Genomic DNA, 19,863 nt, shown 5'->3' with positions numbered 1-19,863 from the left:
AGCAGTCTGGGAAAATATACCTGAACAATACATTTGAATCTTTAAAGCTGCATGTGGAAAAACGTAGTGAACCATACAAAGGTATAAATACAAGGAAATAGGCAAACAATATGATGTACAAAGTTTATTATACATTTCCCATGTGGCCATGGATTTGAGTGTCCTACTACACAGGGATGCTACATAATAATCAAAAGCTTATATTAATGGCATTCAGCTGTTGAAAACATGCTGGCAAGCATTTGTTCTAAATTGTTTCTTAAAAAATAAAAGTAAAAAAGTAAAAAAAAAAACAAATTCAGAAAATTTAAACACAGAATAACAACTTGATAACAGCTTTGGAGAGCCAGTCATACATCATCACCTTCTTGTGAAAGTGTATTTTCCTCCATGTTTTTTTTTTTTTCCTTTAAACTATCAGCTAGTGTAATAACAGTGAAATAAACATGTTATTGACTTGTAAACGAATGCAAGACGAAGTGCCACGTCACGTCCCAAAATTAAGGCCTGCAGGGAGGGCAACGTCCTAGACATCAGCAAACGTGCTGTTGCCCCTCCCGCTGTCCATGTTCTTTTTTTTTTTTTTTGGACCCCATTTTTTTTACCCCAACTTTGGAATCTCCCATCATGTATGAAGCTTCTCTCACCATGGCAGCCTCTGAACGCACACGGGTGCACTGAAGCTGGAAGAGTGCAAACTCAAATACAGGGATACACGGCCATGTTTCACAAGTTCCACAGTGCGGTACAGGGGAGCAAGTGCTAACTGGTGAATAGGTGCATCTCATTGACATTAACTGTGCAAACTCACAGGTGCCTGATCAGTCACTGGAGGGTGCTGAAGAGCAGTGTGATGAGGAACCCTGGCTGATGTAAAACCATTGTTCAACAGCAGAACGCAGCCAGTTATTCACCACCACTCTGCCCAGATGTGACTGTGTGATATCTTGGCCTGTAAGCTCAGCCTGTGCTTGGAGTGTAACAGTGTTAAATATAGACTGCTGTTACAGGAAACGTTCTCATCTTGAAAAATGGTATTTTAAGTGCGATGGTATTAGCTAGAAAGACTACATTCACAAGCACGGTGTGTTCAGTGTAACATCTGTGTAACATCACCACATAAACTATATTTAACAAAGGACAGGACTAGACTTTTAAGAATTTCTTCCAAGGCATCTGCAAGATATATTCTTTGGAAAAACATATAAAAGCAAAATTTGCAAGCGAGGCAGCCATGAGGGAAATAAAAAAAAAAAAACATTTTCATAAAGACGTTCAACATATGTTAAACTTAATAACTTTTAACATTTTTAACCTTTTAACCTGTAGCATTTGTAGCATTGTCATAGAGCCAAATGGATATCGCTGGTTTTGAAAAATGTTACATAGTGATAAAGAGATGATGAAGTAAATACATTTCATTCACCAGTGATCAAGGACACACAGGGTTTTGAGTGTCATCTGCAGCTCACAAAAACTATTTCCATTTGTAAAGCAAACTGCACTTATACAAAAGGTCAATGACCTAACGTATTCAGTTTGTTCTCTCTTTGCCACTCTTTGGAGCTGATGCAACGCACCATATTTGAGGGTACAAAGACATCTGAAATTTTACAGACAGTACAGAGTGACACAAGTTCAAATAGATTCTTGGACCCTCATATGCTGCAGGCACATTCAGCCTCTGACCAGAGGGGGGCACTACTGATGCAGGATAGGGAGGCTTAATGGCAGCGCTTCACCTCAAAAGAGTATAAGCATTGAGTCACGTATTTGTGCTGCTAACCCAGTACAATTTACAATTGGAAATGTGACTAATTTTGAAAACAAATTATTCAAACATGACACATGATTCAAATGATGATTCAGATGATGATTTCAGACAGTTGAGCAATAAATGAGAAATAGCCCATGTTTCCTCTGTGTCTTGGAAAAAGCCTTTTATGTGCGAGGCGGACAGGTAAATATTGACATATCCGCAGCTGAATTTCCATCTGCTTCACCCACGTATCCTGCATTGAATCGCATTTAAATGTCAGAAATAATTAAAAGGCAAGGCATCAAAATGAGTGCATGAAAGCTGATAGGTGCATTTTGAAGCAGTGAACCACAAAGAGGAGGCAAATAACCAAGGTAAACTTCTGTTTTCAAGTAATCTGCTGGTACAAACCTGTAATTAGAACAACCTGTCACACCAACTCTGAAAAGCCTCCTCCATTCAGATGCATTAATGAATAAAGTTTTATAATATCCAAATATATTAAAGACTGAAAGTTACAACAAAATAACGGTCCTTGATGTTCAAATATGCATAAGCCATTTTTTTTTCCACAGTCTGTGCATTTCTGAAGAATCTTTGACCTGTGCAGTGCCAGTTCTCCACTGTATGCGTTTTTTGGATTATTTTGTGACGATGAATTCAGTGCATTTTTCTTTTTCCTCGTGACTCAATTTGAGTTCAAACCACCAAAAAAGACACTGTCTGCAAAGGTCAAATCTGTGGTACAACAAATGTGAAAGCAAAACATACTGTTTATGTATGAAATTGCAGGTGAGTTTGCAGAAAAAAATGTGCATGCATATCTTGCATATGTAAAGCATGCTCATACAGATAGATAGTATACTAATATTGATATTATATTTATATATATATAGAACTTTTTGCATTAAAATTTTTCCCTCCTTCTGGATTTTCACAAAAGCCAACTTGATATGAATTTGTGGATTTTTTTTTTTTACCAAACTAATCTAATGTGCCCATAGTAGTTGTGTTGTTATAGCCAAATGCAGATGCTTACAAACTGAAAGGTAATATACAAGATGTCACCTTGCAATTTAAATAAATCCTGAAAATAAACTCGTTACCTTTTCAAATCCTCAGAGAGCTGCAACAAAGCTGGAGATCACCTCCATTTCATTAGCTTATCTAAATATATTCTATCTATAAAAAGGATTGAGGTAAAATAGATTTTTGTTAATTTATTTTGTTATTTTTCTTACTAAACTATCACCCTTGAGATATTATTGAAAAGAATGGCTAAGTGTGCCATGCACAGTAATACATCTGATATATTGGGAATAATAAAACAAAACATCATAAATGAATAATAGATACAAGAAGTAAATGAAATAAGGCTTCGATGCCGCATCATCCTTTGAATCATCGTCTGTGCATCAATCCGAACAATGTTATAAGTTTGAGTTCAAATTCAGCAGTGATTATATACAGTACAGTCCTTCCTATGTACACGTGTGGTCACACTTTCCTTTAAGGGCCTATTTATACTGTGGGATAAATGTCAAATACATTGCTTTCGAGTAATTAAGTGTATATTTGAAGGAAATAAATATTAAGCATGTTATAACAGCTACTAAACTTTTTAAGGGCTACCAGTAACAATTTAAGAGTGTGCATTTTACATTTTAAGTCATTTTACAAAACAGATACATCTTGTACATTAAGATTTGTGGTTTTGAATTAAAACTATTGGCCAAAATGGAAATTTAATTGCCTTTTTTTTTTGCTTATTGACTACATAAGTAAGTGAAAACATGAGTAATATCATAATACCCAAATATGAGGTGGAGACGGTTAAAAAAATGCAACTTCGTTCATGGACAAGTCAAATTTGGTAATGTTAATGGTGGCCAGTGACACTCCAGAGGACAGTGAAGTTTTGGTGTGTAGCATTAAGAGAATGGATAATACCTGCAGTAACCATGTCAAAAAAGTGGATTGAAATGGGGGCTATTACCCAAGGGACTGAGAATCAGCTTTCCTGCCAGTTAAGGATAATTCCACTGCAGCTTTGCACTGTATGTGTTGTTCCTAACCCTCATTAAATTGGAGTCCACAGAGAACAGCAATTCAATTTTTTTTTTTTTTTTTTTACAAAGCCAAAATAAGATCATCTGAAATTCTCTTCTGGATTCAGAAACAAGTCCATGACAATATTGCTCCACAGAATCAAAGCACGTGTTTTACTTTCTCTTCCTGTCTCTGGATGCAATAACTGAACTGCGCAGGCAGGAAACCTGAAGCAGACAGGAGCAATATTAAAGAATTTATGAGTTGAGGCGACAAGCAACTGCCGTGCTGCGAAAGAAGAGAAAAAAAAAAAACACCAGTAAACTCAGACGATGACATGAAGTGCTCTGACAAACGTCACAACACTTACGTTTTACAGTTGATAAAGAAATAAAATTTTTGCTTTAGCAAAACATGCAAACAGTATTTGGTGGCATAATTGATTTTAGCATTTATTCCTAGATTGTAATGAATTGTTAAATCATTCTATGGTGAATAAGGTTTTTTTTTTTTTTTTACCCCCCATCAATTGCAGAAGTTATAATCTTTTTTTTGGTTTGATAAAGTGCATTTTTGTATCACCTGTTGATTCTGTTATTATGAAAGGGGCATCTTAATATCAGGACCACCTTATTTTTGGGCCATTTTGGTACTTATTTAGGATGTTGTAAAATAAATCATTAAAATAGTATAAATAGTCCTGTAAAAAGAAGTGTGACCCATTTTTTCTTAGGTTATGTAGAGTAAGAGCATCCCATACATGATTACACTTATTATACAATATGTAAAAATGGCTTTAAAAGGCTCTGCATCACTTCAAACTCTCCCCTATTTTTTACCTCAATGCAGTTATTTTAGGTCTTTTAATTTCATTTTCTCAATTACATAGCCAGGATCATCCAGCTATGTGTGTTTCATTTGAAGTGAGTCAGGTTTGAATGAATAGCAAATATACATTCCAGTTAATTACATCCTTTGAACATGCAAAACAAGCTCAATTCAACTTAAAGGCTTTATTCCTGTACAACCTTTATTCACCTAGGAATAATGGGGTGGTGAAGTTTGCTGAACCACAATCAAACCTACACTAGAGAGCAATGAAAAACCGTGAACAATGAACATGGTTTGTGTGCATTGGTGGATATAATGTGTATCAATTTTACATGTACTTCAGATATTTCTGACATTACAGTTTTGAATGCATTAATACAAATGAGATATATGACCTGCATGACTGATCTTATTGTCATGTCATATGTTGTAAAAGCACTGTAAAATGTGCTCCTTCCTCCTCCAGGATTACATTCACATGTCAATGACGGCAATGACACGACAATCTGAGATATTATTTCTTTTTTTCTTCCCTTACAGATAGAAACATAATCTGCAGTGGTGAAATGAATGCATGGATATACACTGCAAAGTAAATGTGCTCTCGGTTGGGTTAACTTAAACATTCCCGTTAAGAAAAAGAAAAAAAAAAACTACAGACTTTTAATTCATAAAAAGAGCTGAGCGGATGTGGCTGTACCTCCACGATAGTCACTTAACAGAAGCCGGTCGGTTTGAAGCGCAGGTACTTACAGGAAAGTACTCCCTTTTTTCCCTTTTGTGAGGCTAGGCTCCCACTTTGGGGGCAGGGTCTCCCTGGCCCAGGTCAGGCTGAAGCAGTCCCCCGGTCCTGTCTCACTTGGAGCCCGACCAACCGCCCCGGTCTGCGTAGGCCCCCTCCCCGGTGGCGGAGTGGGGCGAGGGGGCGCAGAGGTCGGAGTCGGTGTCGGACTCCCCCTCGGCGATGTAGGGCCTGACCTTGCCGCAGCGGGCCACCCCGCCGCCAAAGTAGCCGTTGTTGAGGAACTCCAGGTTCTCCTTGGACTGCGAGATGCTAAAGCCGCTGAAGGAGCGCTCCAGCTCCTCGTGGTCCACCGAGGGGATGGAGATGGAGGTGTCGCTGTCCGGCTGCTGCTGCTGCTGCTGCTGCTGCTGCTGTGACTGCTGCTTGCTGTCCTCGCTCCGCTGGTGGTGCGAACTGCCCCGCCCGCTCCCACTGTGCCCGCCCGAGGAGCGCTCGTGGGCAGGGGGCGGCGGGATCCGCACCAGCGAGGGGTCGCCCACGGGGGACGTCCCCTGGCTGCGCGGGTGGAACTCGTTGCCCGGGGGCTGCTGCCAGGACGTGGAGGGAGGGCACTGGCCATGGTGGCCGGCCGAGGATGCGGGCGGCGGGTCGAAGTTCTTCTGGCCAGCCGCGCTGTTGGAGCGGATGATCTTGGTGATGGAGCCGCTTTTCTCCATGTGCTCGCGGCTGTCCACGGGGCTGTGGTAGGGCGGCGCCGGGTCCGGCTCCTTGGAGCCGAAGTAGGCGTCGGTCTCCGACTGAGGGATGCCCATGCGCTGCACGTAGATGTTCACCAGGAAGTCGAGCTTCCTCTCCATGGACATCACCTATCCGGAGGACAAGGGGCATGATACGAACACAGCCCTGAAACAATGAAGCTGGAACATCAGGGGGAGAAAAAAGACAAGCAAACGTACCTGTTTCTCCACTTTTCCCAAACGTCCCATCATGCTGGGGTCCTCTGGTAGTTCTGCTTCTGCAGAACCTTTGGGTCGGTCCTTATCTGTTATTGGGGTGCCTCTACCAACAATCTGGTCAACTCTAGCAATCGGGAGAAGAAGTAACACCTACAGTGAAGCTGATGTTTTAACTGCTCCAGGTGAATAATTACATAAAACGTGACCAGACGCAAGAAAATTTGCTCATGAAATGTGTTTACTTTCGAAACCTATATTCACTTTAAAACATTGAGAATAAATCCAAACATACATGAGTGTGCAAGCTAGCACAGCCAATAATAAATGGCTACAATTCATTATTTGATAACAATTAGTTGACATTAAAACTATAATGTTCAATTCAACAGCTGTTTAGAAATGAACTGTTTTAACCTACCAATGTGGGTCCTGAGAGGTTACATGATTACAATTTATATAAAATAGGCAATTTAATGTAATTTAACCAAATATAATTCTATTGCAATTAAGGAACCTTCTCACCATCTCTAATGTATCTCAGTCTGAATTATTCTTGACTGTAATTTAAACCAAAATATAGCAAAGATCACAAACATGACTGCAACTCGGGTGAAAAGGAAAGCAGCTGATATACAATCAGAAGGATGTTTTATTAGCCGTCTGTGATAGTCTTGGATTGCCATGATTCAGAAAATTTTGTGGAAATTTTGTGCTAATATTTTGTGCTAATTCAGGTATTTTTGTGATAATTTTGTTCCTTTTGACTGCAAATAATGAAAATTGTTGTATACACCTAATATTTTTACCACCTCTAATATATCTATACAGACTACAGATTTTAACCATTTATTTAATTTTACTGGGAAAAATGCACTTTTATCGCTAGAATATTTTTATGATTTCAATTTAACAATAAATAGTAGCTTACATCTGAAAGTGCAACCCTACAGATCAACTGCATTAGTTATAAACATGTGTTCCCCACTATTTTGTACCAAGATGCTTAGTACTCACACATTAGTTACTTATGTAATTATATTGCAACTATTGTGTAAGTTCCCTATATAACGTGAAGACAGTTTTACACATACTTTACACATCTTATTTATCTGAACGGCACATTATTTCCTGAATTGTCCTTATCTGCATAATGCTCTTGTAAAAAAAAAAAAAATATTTACAATACCATGAACGAAGAACACCATCAATACACTACATAAAAAACAGGAATAATATGACACAGAGGATTCTGTACACAGTAAGGGTTTTGAACCAACTGGGTCGTCCTCTTGCAGGTGCGGGAATAGGAGGGAAAGGGCTGCACACCCGGGTACAGTTCTCGCTGCCAAGCGGGGAGCGTGGGGGCGGGGAGCGTGGGGGTGTGGGGTGTGGGGGCAGGGGTGGAATGGGCGCATGCACTGGCTGTAATGGGATGCGATGCGTTTCAACACAGAGAGGAAAGGAGATGGACTCGACAAGCCTGTCAGTCACCTCTGGTTTTTTTTTTTCCTATATCTGTCTCCGCTGTTCGCAGTGGCGGCAGCAGCTAAGACCTTCCGGGGTGCTTTGCAAGCTGGGCAAAACATAGACTTATCCAGGTAATTCTCTTGGATGAGAAATAAACTGTTTTTTTTTTTTTTTAAGCACAGTTAAGTATTTATCCTGGATATTTATCAGATGCCATGCCTCAGTGTTTAGCAGTACTGCCCTTTGAGGCCACCAAACTAAACAGACTAAAACTAATCGCAGCCTATGGAAGAACAAGGGCAACTTAAGTCTGTAAATGAGCAAAGTGGCCTGTATGTAAACGTTAAGATATCATCGCTGCAGCTCGATCTGTGGTCCACCAAGCACTATGCTTGCCCAGCTCTGAAAAAATTCGGCTTCTTAAAATAGCATGGGACTAACAGAAAGGTTATGGTATTTTGCCAAAGCCAAAGTGCATTGCCTGGCATGCCTCATTACGCCTCATGCCAACATGCACATAACACGTAAATAATACATTAATGAAGAGTTCTGTCTTGTTTTTAGAGCCATGTTGCTCATAGGCAGTAGTTAAATTCGGCATTCTGGCATCCTTTTAAGTTCTTAGCCTTCAGTGCATTATTGCAAGCATATCAGCTAAATCCCTTTTTTGTTCGGCTACATGACTGGCTACTTACCCCACGTCCCCCGAGTGAACTAGCATAGCTGTATGACATACCACTGCGCTTGATAACTAGAGGAAGCAGTGTCGGCTATTCATTTTACAGCTGCATTAAAAAGCAGTATTTCATTCTTTTTATTTTGCTATGCTGGATGAAAAAGATAGATTGTTGTAGTACTTACAAAGGAAATTAGAAAGAAATTGATTCATATGGGAAACCAGCTTGCATCCAACATTTTTAATAGCCTCTTTGTTGAGCTGTAAATTCAAGTTAGAACACAATGCAGACATGATCGAGTAATCATCCTTCCTTTGTTGTCAAGGAGATGAAGTATCAGTGAATATCACAGCGCAGAAAAAATTTGCTTCTTTGCTGAAATATTCTGTTGTCAAAATGAGTCTAAAGGCTGATTTGTTGCTGCTTTGATCAACCCTAATGCCCCGCCACATAGCCTGAATCAAAAAAGGTTTCTTTGCTGTTGATAAACTGAGAGAGAAGCTGATAAGAAAGATGCAGGTCTGATGAATCCTAACCTAGGAGAGAATTGGGGTGACTCTTTGGGTCCCTTGGAACCATACTTCTTATGTCGGGGAGTTGAGGGGACAGGGGCACCCACAATCATATCTATCCTGGCAAAGTAGATAGAGAAGACACCAGCACAATGCAAGATGAAGCAACATGTGAGAGTTGTAAGATGCACATCAAAAGGAAACAAAAGCGGAAACCAAAGAGAAGAAGAAAGACAAGGACAAATAAGTGAAAATATATTCCATACATATCTCTTGTAAAGCAGCAAATTGTGATTTGTTGGGTTTTTTTTGTCTTTTTTTAAACCAATTGCCTGTTTTAACTGTTGCATCCCATTACTGATTCATTGCTTCAAGTTAAAGTCAACATTTTTTTTTTTTAAATCTCATTCTGGATTCTGAAAGCTGGAATATATTTATATATATGCGGAACCATTCTCTTCAACTCACAACATATATTGTACTTATTCGGTGGAGAAGTTGCCTCTGAGAGGAGAGAAAACTGAACTGAGTGTTCAGGGGGAGGCTAGAATGACAACTCCCTTCTGCGGGTCTCTCTCCTTCAAACATTAAAGGTGCATTTTTGATGGCGAACGCAGCTTCTGAGACGCGGGTTTGACTACGCACACCCCCTGTCTGTGTGGAGCGCAATCAGCAAATGTGATTGAGGGGAAACTAATTGCAACTGATCTGCTACCCCATGATTTGCAAAAGGTTCCTCTGAACCTTTTTACATTCATGGAGTTTAATCTGATGCATCTCCCCTTTGTAGATGTGGTGGCTTTGACATAAGAAGAAAGAATAAGGTGGACTCTACTTGAGAAGGACCTCATATGGCTTCAGGGGGGGCTAGGCCAACAAGGCTAATACAGTATCAGCGATAAATGACGATACCCTGATATATTCAACTCGTATGACACATGGAAGGTGCAATGGTGTACCACTTGAACTCCTACTACCATGACTAAACCCGGTGGAGCAACACGGAGGAGGAACACTACACGTCACCACAGAGCTGCCGTCATGAACACCAGACAGGTGGTGGGTGGGGCATGCAGTGTGCTGTAACCTCGTGCGCGACCGAGTGCTGTACCCAGTGCCCAGTGGCAGAGCTGCAGACAGGCTTTGGGGAGAGAAGAAGAGGAGGACAGAAGCAAGAGGTCGAAACTGGGGGGAGAAGACTGATGACAGGGTTTAGCATCTTGCCTGGACTGCAGGTTTTTAATCCGCGCCAGCATGTCCAGGTGGCCTGCGGAGTACTGCTCTATGACATCCATCACGTCGTAAGGCCTCAGGCTCTCCTTGAATTTCCTCTTTGAAACCATAAACCTCATGATGCTGAGAGAGAGAAGTGTTTCAGACAGGACACACATTAATACAGGGAATCAAATTAAAAGCAGTGCTTTTGGAGGTTGACTCTGACAAACTGACTCCCTGTGACCCTGTCTGATGTTTTAAAGTTACATACACGCTGAATGACAAACCATGTGGTGTTTAGTGCAAATGAGGAGTGTCCTGATGTTTAAAATGCACTTATTTATTACGTCCAAAATAAGTTTTTAATCCTCTCAACAACACCGATTTAAATACCACACTAATGTTATAAACTGGCAATGCATTACATACTGATCAGAACTGCTTTTTTATGATGGCAACACGTTACTGTCACAAATAATCGTCTCAACTACCTTGTTTTGCATAACGCAAACATTTATAGCAAATGCATTACATCCAATACACCTGAGTGGCATATGACATCATACATTTGTTGGATTCCCAGTTCTGGTCCTGGAGGATTGTCCTAAGCTCATAAGAATTATGGTGATTGGTTCAGTCAAGGAAGTGGTTAAGGGTTGGGATGAAACACATGTGTGGACAGCAGCCCTACAGGACCAGAATTAGGCACGGCGTCTCTCGTTACAGACATTCCGCTGAAATGGCAACATCGAAAACTTTTAGCGGACTTCTCTTACCACACGGCCCTGATTGTAACTTTTAGTCCGGGGGTTAAATCCTGTGGGACAAACTCACAGTGGCAGCTCTTATTGTCATCGACAATGTCTTCTCCAGGCAGGCTGGCTTCTAAAAAACATAACGGAAGGGGACAACACAACTCAGCCGTTAGTGTGAGCACTGGGTCCCCAACAGGCCCGTCCTCAGCCCCTTAAGACTCCAGCCATTCCGTTTTGATGTTTGCATGGAACCAAGCGGCAGCAAGACACGGCCACTGACTTGCACAGCCCGGGGGAGGTCATGTGTGCTTTGACAGCCCTTGGACTGGGGCAGATTCAATACATACAGTGTCTGCTCTGTTCGGTGGGGGGGCTGGTCGTGTCAAAATGTCCTAATGCAGGAAGGGGGTGGGGGGAGAGGAGGGGGGGGTTGGCACGGGAAGAATGCAGCAGTATCAGAGCGGCAATTTGAGATTAAAGGCGTTCCTCAACCAACTGTGGCCCAAAAATACGAAGACATACCATGATATAGCTTTTGTACTCCCAGGTGAGACAGTTTGATGGGGTATTTCCATTTCGAGAGACAAAGAAAGAGATATGGTTAGGCCTGTATCTGTATGCAGCTAGGCTTCTGCAGTATATCCATCATAATTTGCTCTATGGGAAATCTGCACTCACTCATATTTACTTCAGAGAACGTTAACAGTCAGAAGAACAGAGGTTATAAGAAGCTGATGTGTTTATCTTACTGGCCATCTGCAAAAAGCCTGTAAGACAAGCACGGTATTTTCACAAGTGAAGCCTGGCAGAAGTGGTACAGACAGTGCAATTACGAATGCCTGACATTTAGCATTTGCAACAGAGAGACTTCACTCAAAGAGTTATTCAGACCTTATAATTATTTTAATATGATCTCCTTGGCAGTTGCCCTTGTACAGGGAAACGGTTATAGCATACTGTACAATGCAAAATATGAGAAAACTCCACTTAAACAACATTATGGAGTGATAATTTAATAGAATAAAATATTTTTTTTCTAAACAATCTAAAATATAATGTAATATTAGGAAATAAAGTTGCAGCAACAATTCTGCAACCCAATTTTGTGCTAAATAATTTATCCACTTACAATTATGCTACTGTTTTTACATGGTTATGCTGCTTATAAGCTGGCCAGTCATTTACTCATATTACGTTAGGGTAATCTGAGGTTATGCCTAAATGCAATATAGTTCTAGAGTATGAAAAATGCTTATCAAAATCCGCAACCACACAGCACTTCAACAGGGATGTTATGAAGCAGATCTGCTAAATAGCTAAACAGCAGTACAGTAAATAAGGACAAAAAAGAATACTTCAAAATTTTAAAAAGCATCAGTTTCTTTTCTGCACCCACGCAAAAAACGGATTTTGGGAGAACAAAAGGATCTTTGTAGTTAGAAAGTCTGTACTTTTGGGCCACAGTCTTGACCTACTTCAAAGTTTTTTTTTTCTCCACCAGTATAACTGGCATGGGGAAAAAAGAAAAAAAGATATGAACGTGCTTCAGATGCTACAAATAATAATAAAAAAAACAAATTAAGAAAAAAAAATACTACAGAGCCTTGAAACGGCAACACGTCCACCCAGAGGAGGTTTGCCCTTTGAGGGCTGAGCAATTTCACTGGTCTGTAGTTCGAGGATGAGGGGGGAGGGGGGGGGGGGGGGGGGTCTCCTGTGGCTGCAAGGTGGACCCGGTCGGCCTCAAGAGAGATCGATCAGCTTCCTTCATGCAGGTTCAAATGCAGGGACAGCAGCCACTGGAGTGCACGGCTCTCTGTCTGCTGGTTGTCATTCAGTAATACGGCACGGTGTAAGCCCTGCTGTGTGCTAATGGGATGTAGCTAAGGTCCGGCATGCATGGCTCCGGTTCTGCCTATTGATTCTGGGACAGCTTGGTTCATTTTGCTTGCTTCGGTGCTCAACCCCTAGCAGACGTGTGGCGTTCTCTTACTGATTAACCCTTCAATTGCTGCAAAGGGGTGGAGAGGAGAGACACGAAATAAAAGCTGTTAAATGGTAAAACTGTTAATGAAAAGAAAAAAAAAAAAAACAAAACAAAAAAAAAAAACAAAACAGGGTTACTTAGAAACAAATGCAATGCAATTTCAGTACATAAAGGAAGATGGGTGTCTGTGACCATCCATGACCATGTCTACCATTAATCCATGCTTCTTTTTTATCTGCAAGTGCTATGTTCAAGAGCAAGTACACTATAATGGTATTGTAGAGATGAGCATATTTTGCATTGGCAGGCTATGGTGAGTTGATTTCAAACATGGTGTGAAGGGTTATTGTTCTTGATCAAAACAGTTGACCTAAGGAACAGACACAAATGAACGACTAACAGCAGGGGTAGTATGTTGATAAGAATGAACAGGACTGACATATTACGCATTAATTTGTATAGGACATATTTGAAGGTTTATGTATGACTTAGAAGAAGCACCAGGTCACTGACTGCAGAAAAGCAGAGAAAAGGCACATTCTTTTCTTCAGAACTTACCAATGGACTTACCAATCAACTTGTCATGGCACACAATGGCAAAACTAACAGTTATTAAAACAAAATGCTCACATATTCAATTTTGTTTTCAAAGGTTATTGCACAGCAACCATGAAACTTTTTTGTGCCGTTGTCGGTTTTTCGGTATTCAGCCTTACTGTACCTTCGTAAGTATTGAATACAATACTTTTGCAATGAATAATAAAATACATCAATATAAATAAATAATGTTCTTTTTGTACATATTGACAAAAGAACATCATATATTTTCCTGTAGAAAAAATACATAGTGTACATTAATACACTTGGCAGTTATGGCAGTGAATATTGAGACAGATAAATCATTTCAACATTTATAGAAAATGGAAGTCACCAAAGTGTCATATAGTACATTTCAGTATGCTGATAATCAACTGAGACAGATTTCACCAGAAAAAAAAAAATGTGTTTTTGTTAGTCTAGTGTTGCACAACAATTTCATTACCTTCAGACAGGCTTAGTCTTTAATGTTGAGTAAGGCATTTAGGTAAGTTGTCATCATAACTTCAGCAGTTACTGCAATTAAAAAAATGTGCAAGAACTTTCCATATACTTGTCTCTTTCACAAAGTTAATGCCAACAGTTTTATAGAAACTGAAAACACTGGCCTTGTCACCATATGACAGAGGTAGTAGGTTTGACTCCAGGTTTTCCATAAACATGAAATCATTTACCATGAGAAAAAAATATGAGAGAGAAGGTTTTGCGTAACATAAGTCATTGAACTGCGATTGTGCAACAACAACTCAGTAAACCCAATATTCTACAACAGTTGAGCCATAATCTTGAGATGACAGCTTGCAAACCAGGATAATCACCATTCACACATGAGAATTTTAACCAATTTGGATGAAATGGATTAACACAAACCAAGGTTCAATTTCACTGATGACTTTTTGACTCTGTTTTTTTAACGTGTACTGTTGTAAATACATGCTCTTACTCCACATAACCCTACCAGTTTTACTTCTCTGGGTAATTTTGCTCTTGATATGAAATCACCACTTAATAAATGGCGTGTCATGAGCTCTGATTTATAGGAATAGGATCCATTTAATCCAAATTGGCAAAATCTGTTTTAAAAAAAGGGAAAACTGTTTTAGTATCACTTCATAGGCATTATCAGTGGATAAAACAGGTAAAACAAGAACAAAACAAAACGGAAATCCAAAGATGATGTACAAATCTCTGTACAATACACAGGATGTGGCAATATAAATGTGTATTATTTATGATTCAAAATTGATAATACACTACTGCATGTATGTCAATATGCTGGGAAAGTGTGATGTTGTTCTGACTTCATGTACCTGTCCAGCAATAATGACATTCCAGAGAGATTACAGCACCTAACATGGTTTGGTGCTTTGTCCCACAGCTAGACACATCAGTTATGACTGATATCACTATATTTTTGCAGCTGTGTTCATGATATGATTACATTGCTTAGCTTTGTGCATAAAACAAATACAACTAAACCTTTTAAAATGAGATTTCATACTGTACTGCATCTACAGATAGTGAATAGCTGCCTCTCCCATGATAGTTTGTCTTTAATTTATGCATTTAAGTCTTAAGTTTATGTCAATTTATCAGCTTTAACTCAGCTTTATCTTTATCTCCAATAATGCCCCAAAACTTCAAGTTAAATATTCCAAATAAAGCACTCCACTGGTACAACATTGATCATTTCTGATAATGTGAACAAGTAATTCATTGATAATTCACATCTAATAGCATTTGATAAAGGTTCATTCTTTGACACTTATCCTTTTGTAATAAATGAAAGTGAAGTGAATTCCTCTTGCAACTGATTGTTTTGTGGCTAAACCCATTAGGAGGTCCAAAGGTGCTCACCTTTTTAGTATACTCTTTTGCCAGAGCATTTGAAGTGATATGTTGTGACTTCATGCAACAGATGTCAGAATAAGCTTCAACCACAATGCTAAAACATGAATATGGGCCTAGACTACACTTGAATCCTGCACAGGAATCCAGCTCATCTACTGCAGTATGAATTGCATTCCTGATTTCATGTACATGCGCAGTTCTATGTGTGTGTGTGTTTGAGTGTGTCTGAATCTGAGGGCAGGAGATGCTACAGGTCTTAATTTAGTGTTTAAGGTAATGTCAGGTAAGGTAACAGAAGGCAAATGTTAGCTACACTCAAAAGGAAAATGGATGCAGATGCCAGCCTTTACAACATCTATTTAACACAATTTTTTTTGTCAATGATTTTCAGGGGAAATCCTCCCAAATTCTGCAATAGGAAATAACACTACTGTACAAAGGTTAGTAAACATAAATAAAACTGGCTCAATAAATAAATAAATAAATAAATAAATACTGTATTCTAGCAGACAAAGTTGAACATATTTCCACCAGAATTTGGGAGCATGATATTTAAACAATGACATAAATATGAAAATGTTTTTAAAAATCAACAGTGACAATATGTTGTTTTTTTATCAACAATACACATGTACAAAGTTCAAAGTTTAATGCTGCTCTGCATCCATTTTACCAACAGAAAAGAAAAAAAGAAACCTTACGTTGATTACAAATTAAATGGAAAAAAAAAAAAACACTGATAGCATATCCTAAGGTTTGGGGGTTTACACTATGGCACTTTGGAGCTGTTACTGTGGAAGCTGCAGGAACTGCAACCCGCCCAGCCAATGCTGACCTGGAGAGCTCTTCTGTCTGAATTCTTCATCCTGCATCTCAATCAGCACTTTAGCACGGCATCAAACAAAGAAACGAAAAGGAACACATGAGGATTGGCTTTTCCCAAAACACAATATGCATATATATATATATATATATATATATATATATATATATATATATATATATATATATATATATATATATGTCTATATCTATATATTTGTATATGTTTCCACAGAGAGGATTCCATCAAATCACAGCACAACGGCATGGACGCGAGGCACACGGCACTGTAAGCATGATGCGCGAGAACACAAATCAAACGCCACAGAGCACCAGGGGATCCAACCGTCTCCAACATGTCCCGCCCCCCACCTGGGAAAACCAGAGCTCATTTACCCCGTTTAAAGCACACTGCGAAATGCACAGCCACTCAAAACAGATGGAGCTAGAGCTCGGCTTGTACCAGCGCCCCTCTACAACATAGCGCCAAACACAAATGAATCGCACATGAAGACAGAAAGGCAACACAGCGAATGCGCAGACACAGCAGATAAATACACAATGCACATTATTTCAACTGATAAAAGCTACACAGCATAATTCTTATAACATATTTAGGCTAAAATCTTTTTTTATACATCAAATCCATTCCAGATCTTGTATACTGTACAGTTTTGGCAAAAAATGATTTAAGTTAATATATTTTGTGTCAGATCTGTTAACCTTGTGCTTCTGTTTGACTGCAACACTACAGCCCTGCTGGAATCAAACTGGCACCGTCCCTACAAAGCTGCCCTTGCTGGCAAGAAAACTGCTACTGTTCGATCAACCCGCATACCACCGCGATCAAAGCGTAAAGTTGCTGACGACCAAAAGAGAGAGACATAAACCCAGGCGCACCGGCACGCTTCAGACGCTCTCACCTTCGGAGTTTTGACGGGACGCGGCCCCTTTGATCCGGAAGGCCTGCCTGGTGCGGCTGCGGTCGCCGAAGCTCCAGCTCTTGGGCACCTTGCTGGGGCTGTCCTCGATGCTGTTGTCGGCGCTGGGGGACCTGCGCATGCTCGGCCCCTGGGGGGAGCCCTTCCCTTTATTCCCAGAGCTCCTGGGGCTGGAGAACACCCTCTCCTTCAGGCTCACCTTCTGACTGTAGGGGGCAGCAGGGAGCGAGAGGCACCAGGCCGGTCAGACATTTACCTGTCTCAGCTGATGGTTATGACCAAGAAGAGGGAAGACAGGGATGAAATGGAGTGTAATCACAATCACAGATGCACACTGTCACTGCTGTTTGATACATAATATTAGCTACCATATACATAAGCCTTTTCTAAATCTCTTTTTTTTTTTTTTTACCAGTTTACAGTTTAAATACTGTACCACAATACATCATAAACTCATCATCTGATTAACTGTATGCAAACATTTCTACAGGGCAGTGGCGAGGAGCTGATTCACCCCAACTCACCCTGGCAGAAAGAAAAAATAAACAAAAAAAAAAGCTAACATATGGTGGCATACTGTTGAATTGCATATGATTACCACATATGAAACGATATGAAACTGTGATCATCACTCTTACCTGTCACGTAATTTCAAATGGAGCGATTTACCACAGCGGTCAGTGTCTTGCCCATGTTTGATGTTTGAAACATATTGATCGAACACGTTGACAATCGCAAGCTAGCACATGCACACGTACATGTAGGACAGGAACACATCCACAGGAGCACACCGTCAGCGCAAATGCACCTCAGTCATTCACAGATCATGTTCTCACCGAGGTCACTCCACCATGCATTATTAGTAAAATGGAGGGGTAAAAGATGAACTTCCACCACCGGCCCTAAACTATCACATCCTCACCACGGTCCATTGTTTTCACTCCCACAGCCTGTAAGAACAGCCAGATCACTCAGCTAGAGGCCTCCCTGATCTTAATTTTTAAGACACACTCTCCCAGACACCCATGGCCAGCTATGCAGATGCTAACAGGACTTCATCTTTAATAGAAACAATAAATAATCTAATATGTTTTTTTAATAGTATATATAGTGTTGTTGATATTGAGAGAAATTTAACATTTCAGATAATACTTATATTAAAGCATGCTCATATTAAAGCACTAGCTACTTTGTAACTTTGCTAAACCGAGAAGGCAACAAATACTCCAGGTAAGCAGTAGTGTATATGTTACGTGTGAACAGCCACAACATAAATATTTAGTGGCACAAATAATTTTAATGAAGGAATGGATGAAGATTAACATGAAGATATGGCTGGATAGACAGACGTCCTGGGAAGTTATAACTTGTTTCATTTGGTATGAATGGAATAAGCACCCTAGAACTACTGGAATCAAAAAAAGAAACTGAGATGTCAACTAAGATGTGCACCATGTGGTTCAAAAATTATTGACCTCACTACATTACATTATTATCATTTAGCAGACTCTCTTACCCAGAGTGAATTACAAATGTATCCATTTATACATCTGGATATTTACTGAGGTAATCTGGGTTAAGTACCTTGCCTAAATACCCAGTAATCTGGGTTAAGTACCTAACTTTCAAACCCGCAGCCTTTTGGTTATGAGCTCCAGCTACTCAATCAGATTCACATACTTGTGATTTTGTAGTTGTAATTTTGGAGGTTATTGGCCATGAACATGAATATAATATATAATACCAGCTAAAAATGAGAGGCTTTAAGTTAACCTCACTGGTGGATAAGCGCTGGAAGTGTGAGCATGTGTGATGTGTCATGAGCTAATTCCAAAACATTAACAGTAAACTAAGAATTGCTGAGAGGAAGGAAGCCTATGTGTGTCATTCTTTTCACATTCACATTTGTTCAGTTTAGGAAAGTTCCAGTTTGTGTTCTTTTTTTTTAAAGTGAGTATTGGTTTCACAGGATTATCTACTTCATAGGGTGCACAGTTTGAAAGCAGAGCTGGTAAAGTTGCACCTTACAGCATAATTAACTTGCATGAATTAAGGTGAGTACACATTTTTTTGTATTTGAAGGTCTGAAATAATCGAAGCCAACAAGGCCAGTCAGTATTTTTTGCATCATTACTGTACCATGTGATTCTGCAGGGAGCTGCTTCAGAGTACTTAGGGAATCACTGTCATGTCGAATGTTCTTGGGTGTCATGCGGAGAGGAATCTAGAAGAGCTTGACCTTGATGCAAAGACATCTGACATATATGAACCTACCCATATCAGAGTGTTGCTTTTTGTAAGGTTTTGTAACGTCTGCAATTACAGATTCAGATTGTGATTTATAGTACAGTGCGTGGGAAACACCTTCAGTAATAAAGCCAGGAGGAAATATTTCTGAGTATGGGAAATAATTATGTACATACATTATATCTTTTTCTTTTTGCAACTTTTATTTCATATTAGGCGCTTGCATGAAAAATATTGCACTAATTGCACTAATCTTGCACTCAGATTCAAACTTGCTGTAATGCTTAAGATGTCATTGCTGAACATAAAGCATTGCCTGACCAATCTGTGTGTGTAAGCTTTGATTGGTCACTGACCCCCATAAAAAAAGGCACTGTTGCTAAGGCTGTGTGCTTGCAGGAGCAAGCTACATCAAACTCAATCACTGAGGCTACATCAAACTCAATCACAGG

General features: G+C 39.8%; 1 protein-coding gene across 3 annotated transcripts in view; it reads right to left on the bottom strand.

Moving 5' to 3' along the window:
- Positions 1-3,017: 3,017 nt before the first annotated feature.
- The window catches only part of LOC118778699 (potassium voltage-gated channel subfamily KQT member 2), a 53,962-nt gene continuing 37,116 nt past the window's right edge, over positions 3,018-19,863 (bottom strand). Inside the window, exons 11-17 of one of the 3 annotated variants that reach the window (XM_036530334.1) lie at positions 17,147-17,370; positions 16,237-16,284; positions 10,988-11,096; positions 10,221-10,352; positions 9,021-9,116; positions 6,341-6,464; positions 3,018-6,250 (exon numbers count right to left, since the gene is read on the bottom strand). In XM_036530334.1, the coding sequence (XP_036386227.1) occupies positions 5,495-6,250; positions 6,341-6,464; positions 9,021-9,116; positions 10,221-10,352; positions 10,988-11,096; positions 16,237-16,284; positions 17,147-17,370 (1,489 nt within the window). In that variant the 3' untranslated portion in view covers positions 3,018-5,494. The remainder of the gene's footprint in view (positions 6,251-6,340; positions 6,465-9,020; positions 9,117-10,220; positions 10,353-10,987; positions 11,097-16,236; positions 16,285-17,146; positions 17,371-19,863) is intronic. The other 2 variants (XM_036530332.1, XM_036530333.1) reach the window with 2 other exon arrangements.

Source organism: Megalops cyprinoides, chromosome 6 (genome assembly GCF_013368585.1).
Source record: "Megalops cyprinoides isolate fMegCyp1 chromosome 6, fMegCyp1.pri, whole genome shotgun sequence".
Classification (NCBI taxonomy): domain Eukaryota; kingdom Metazoa; phylum Chordata; class Actinopteri; order Elopiformes; family Megalopidae; genus Megalops; species Megalops cyprinoides.
This window is presented reverse-complemented; position numbering and strand designations above follow the sequence as displayed.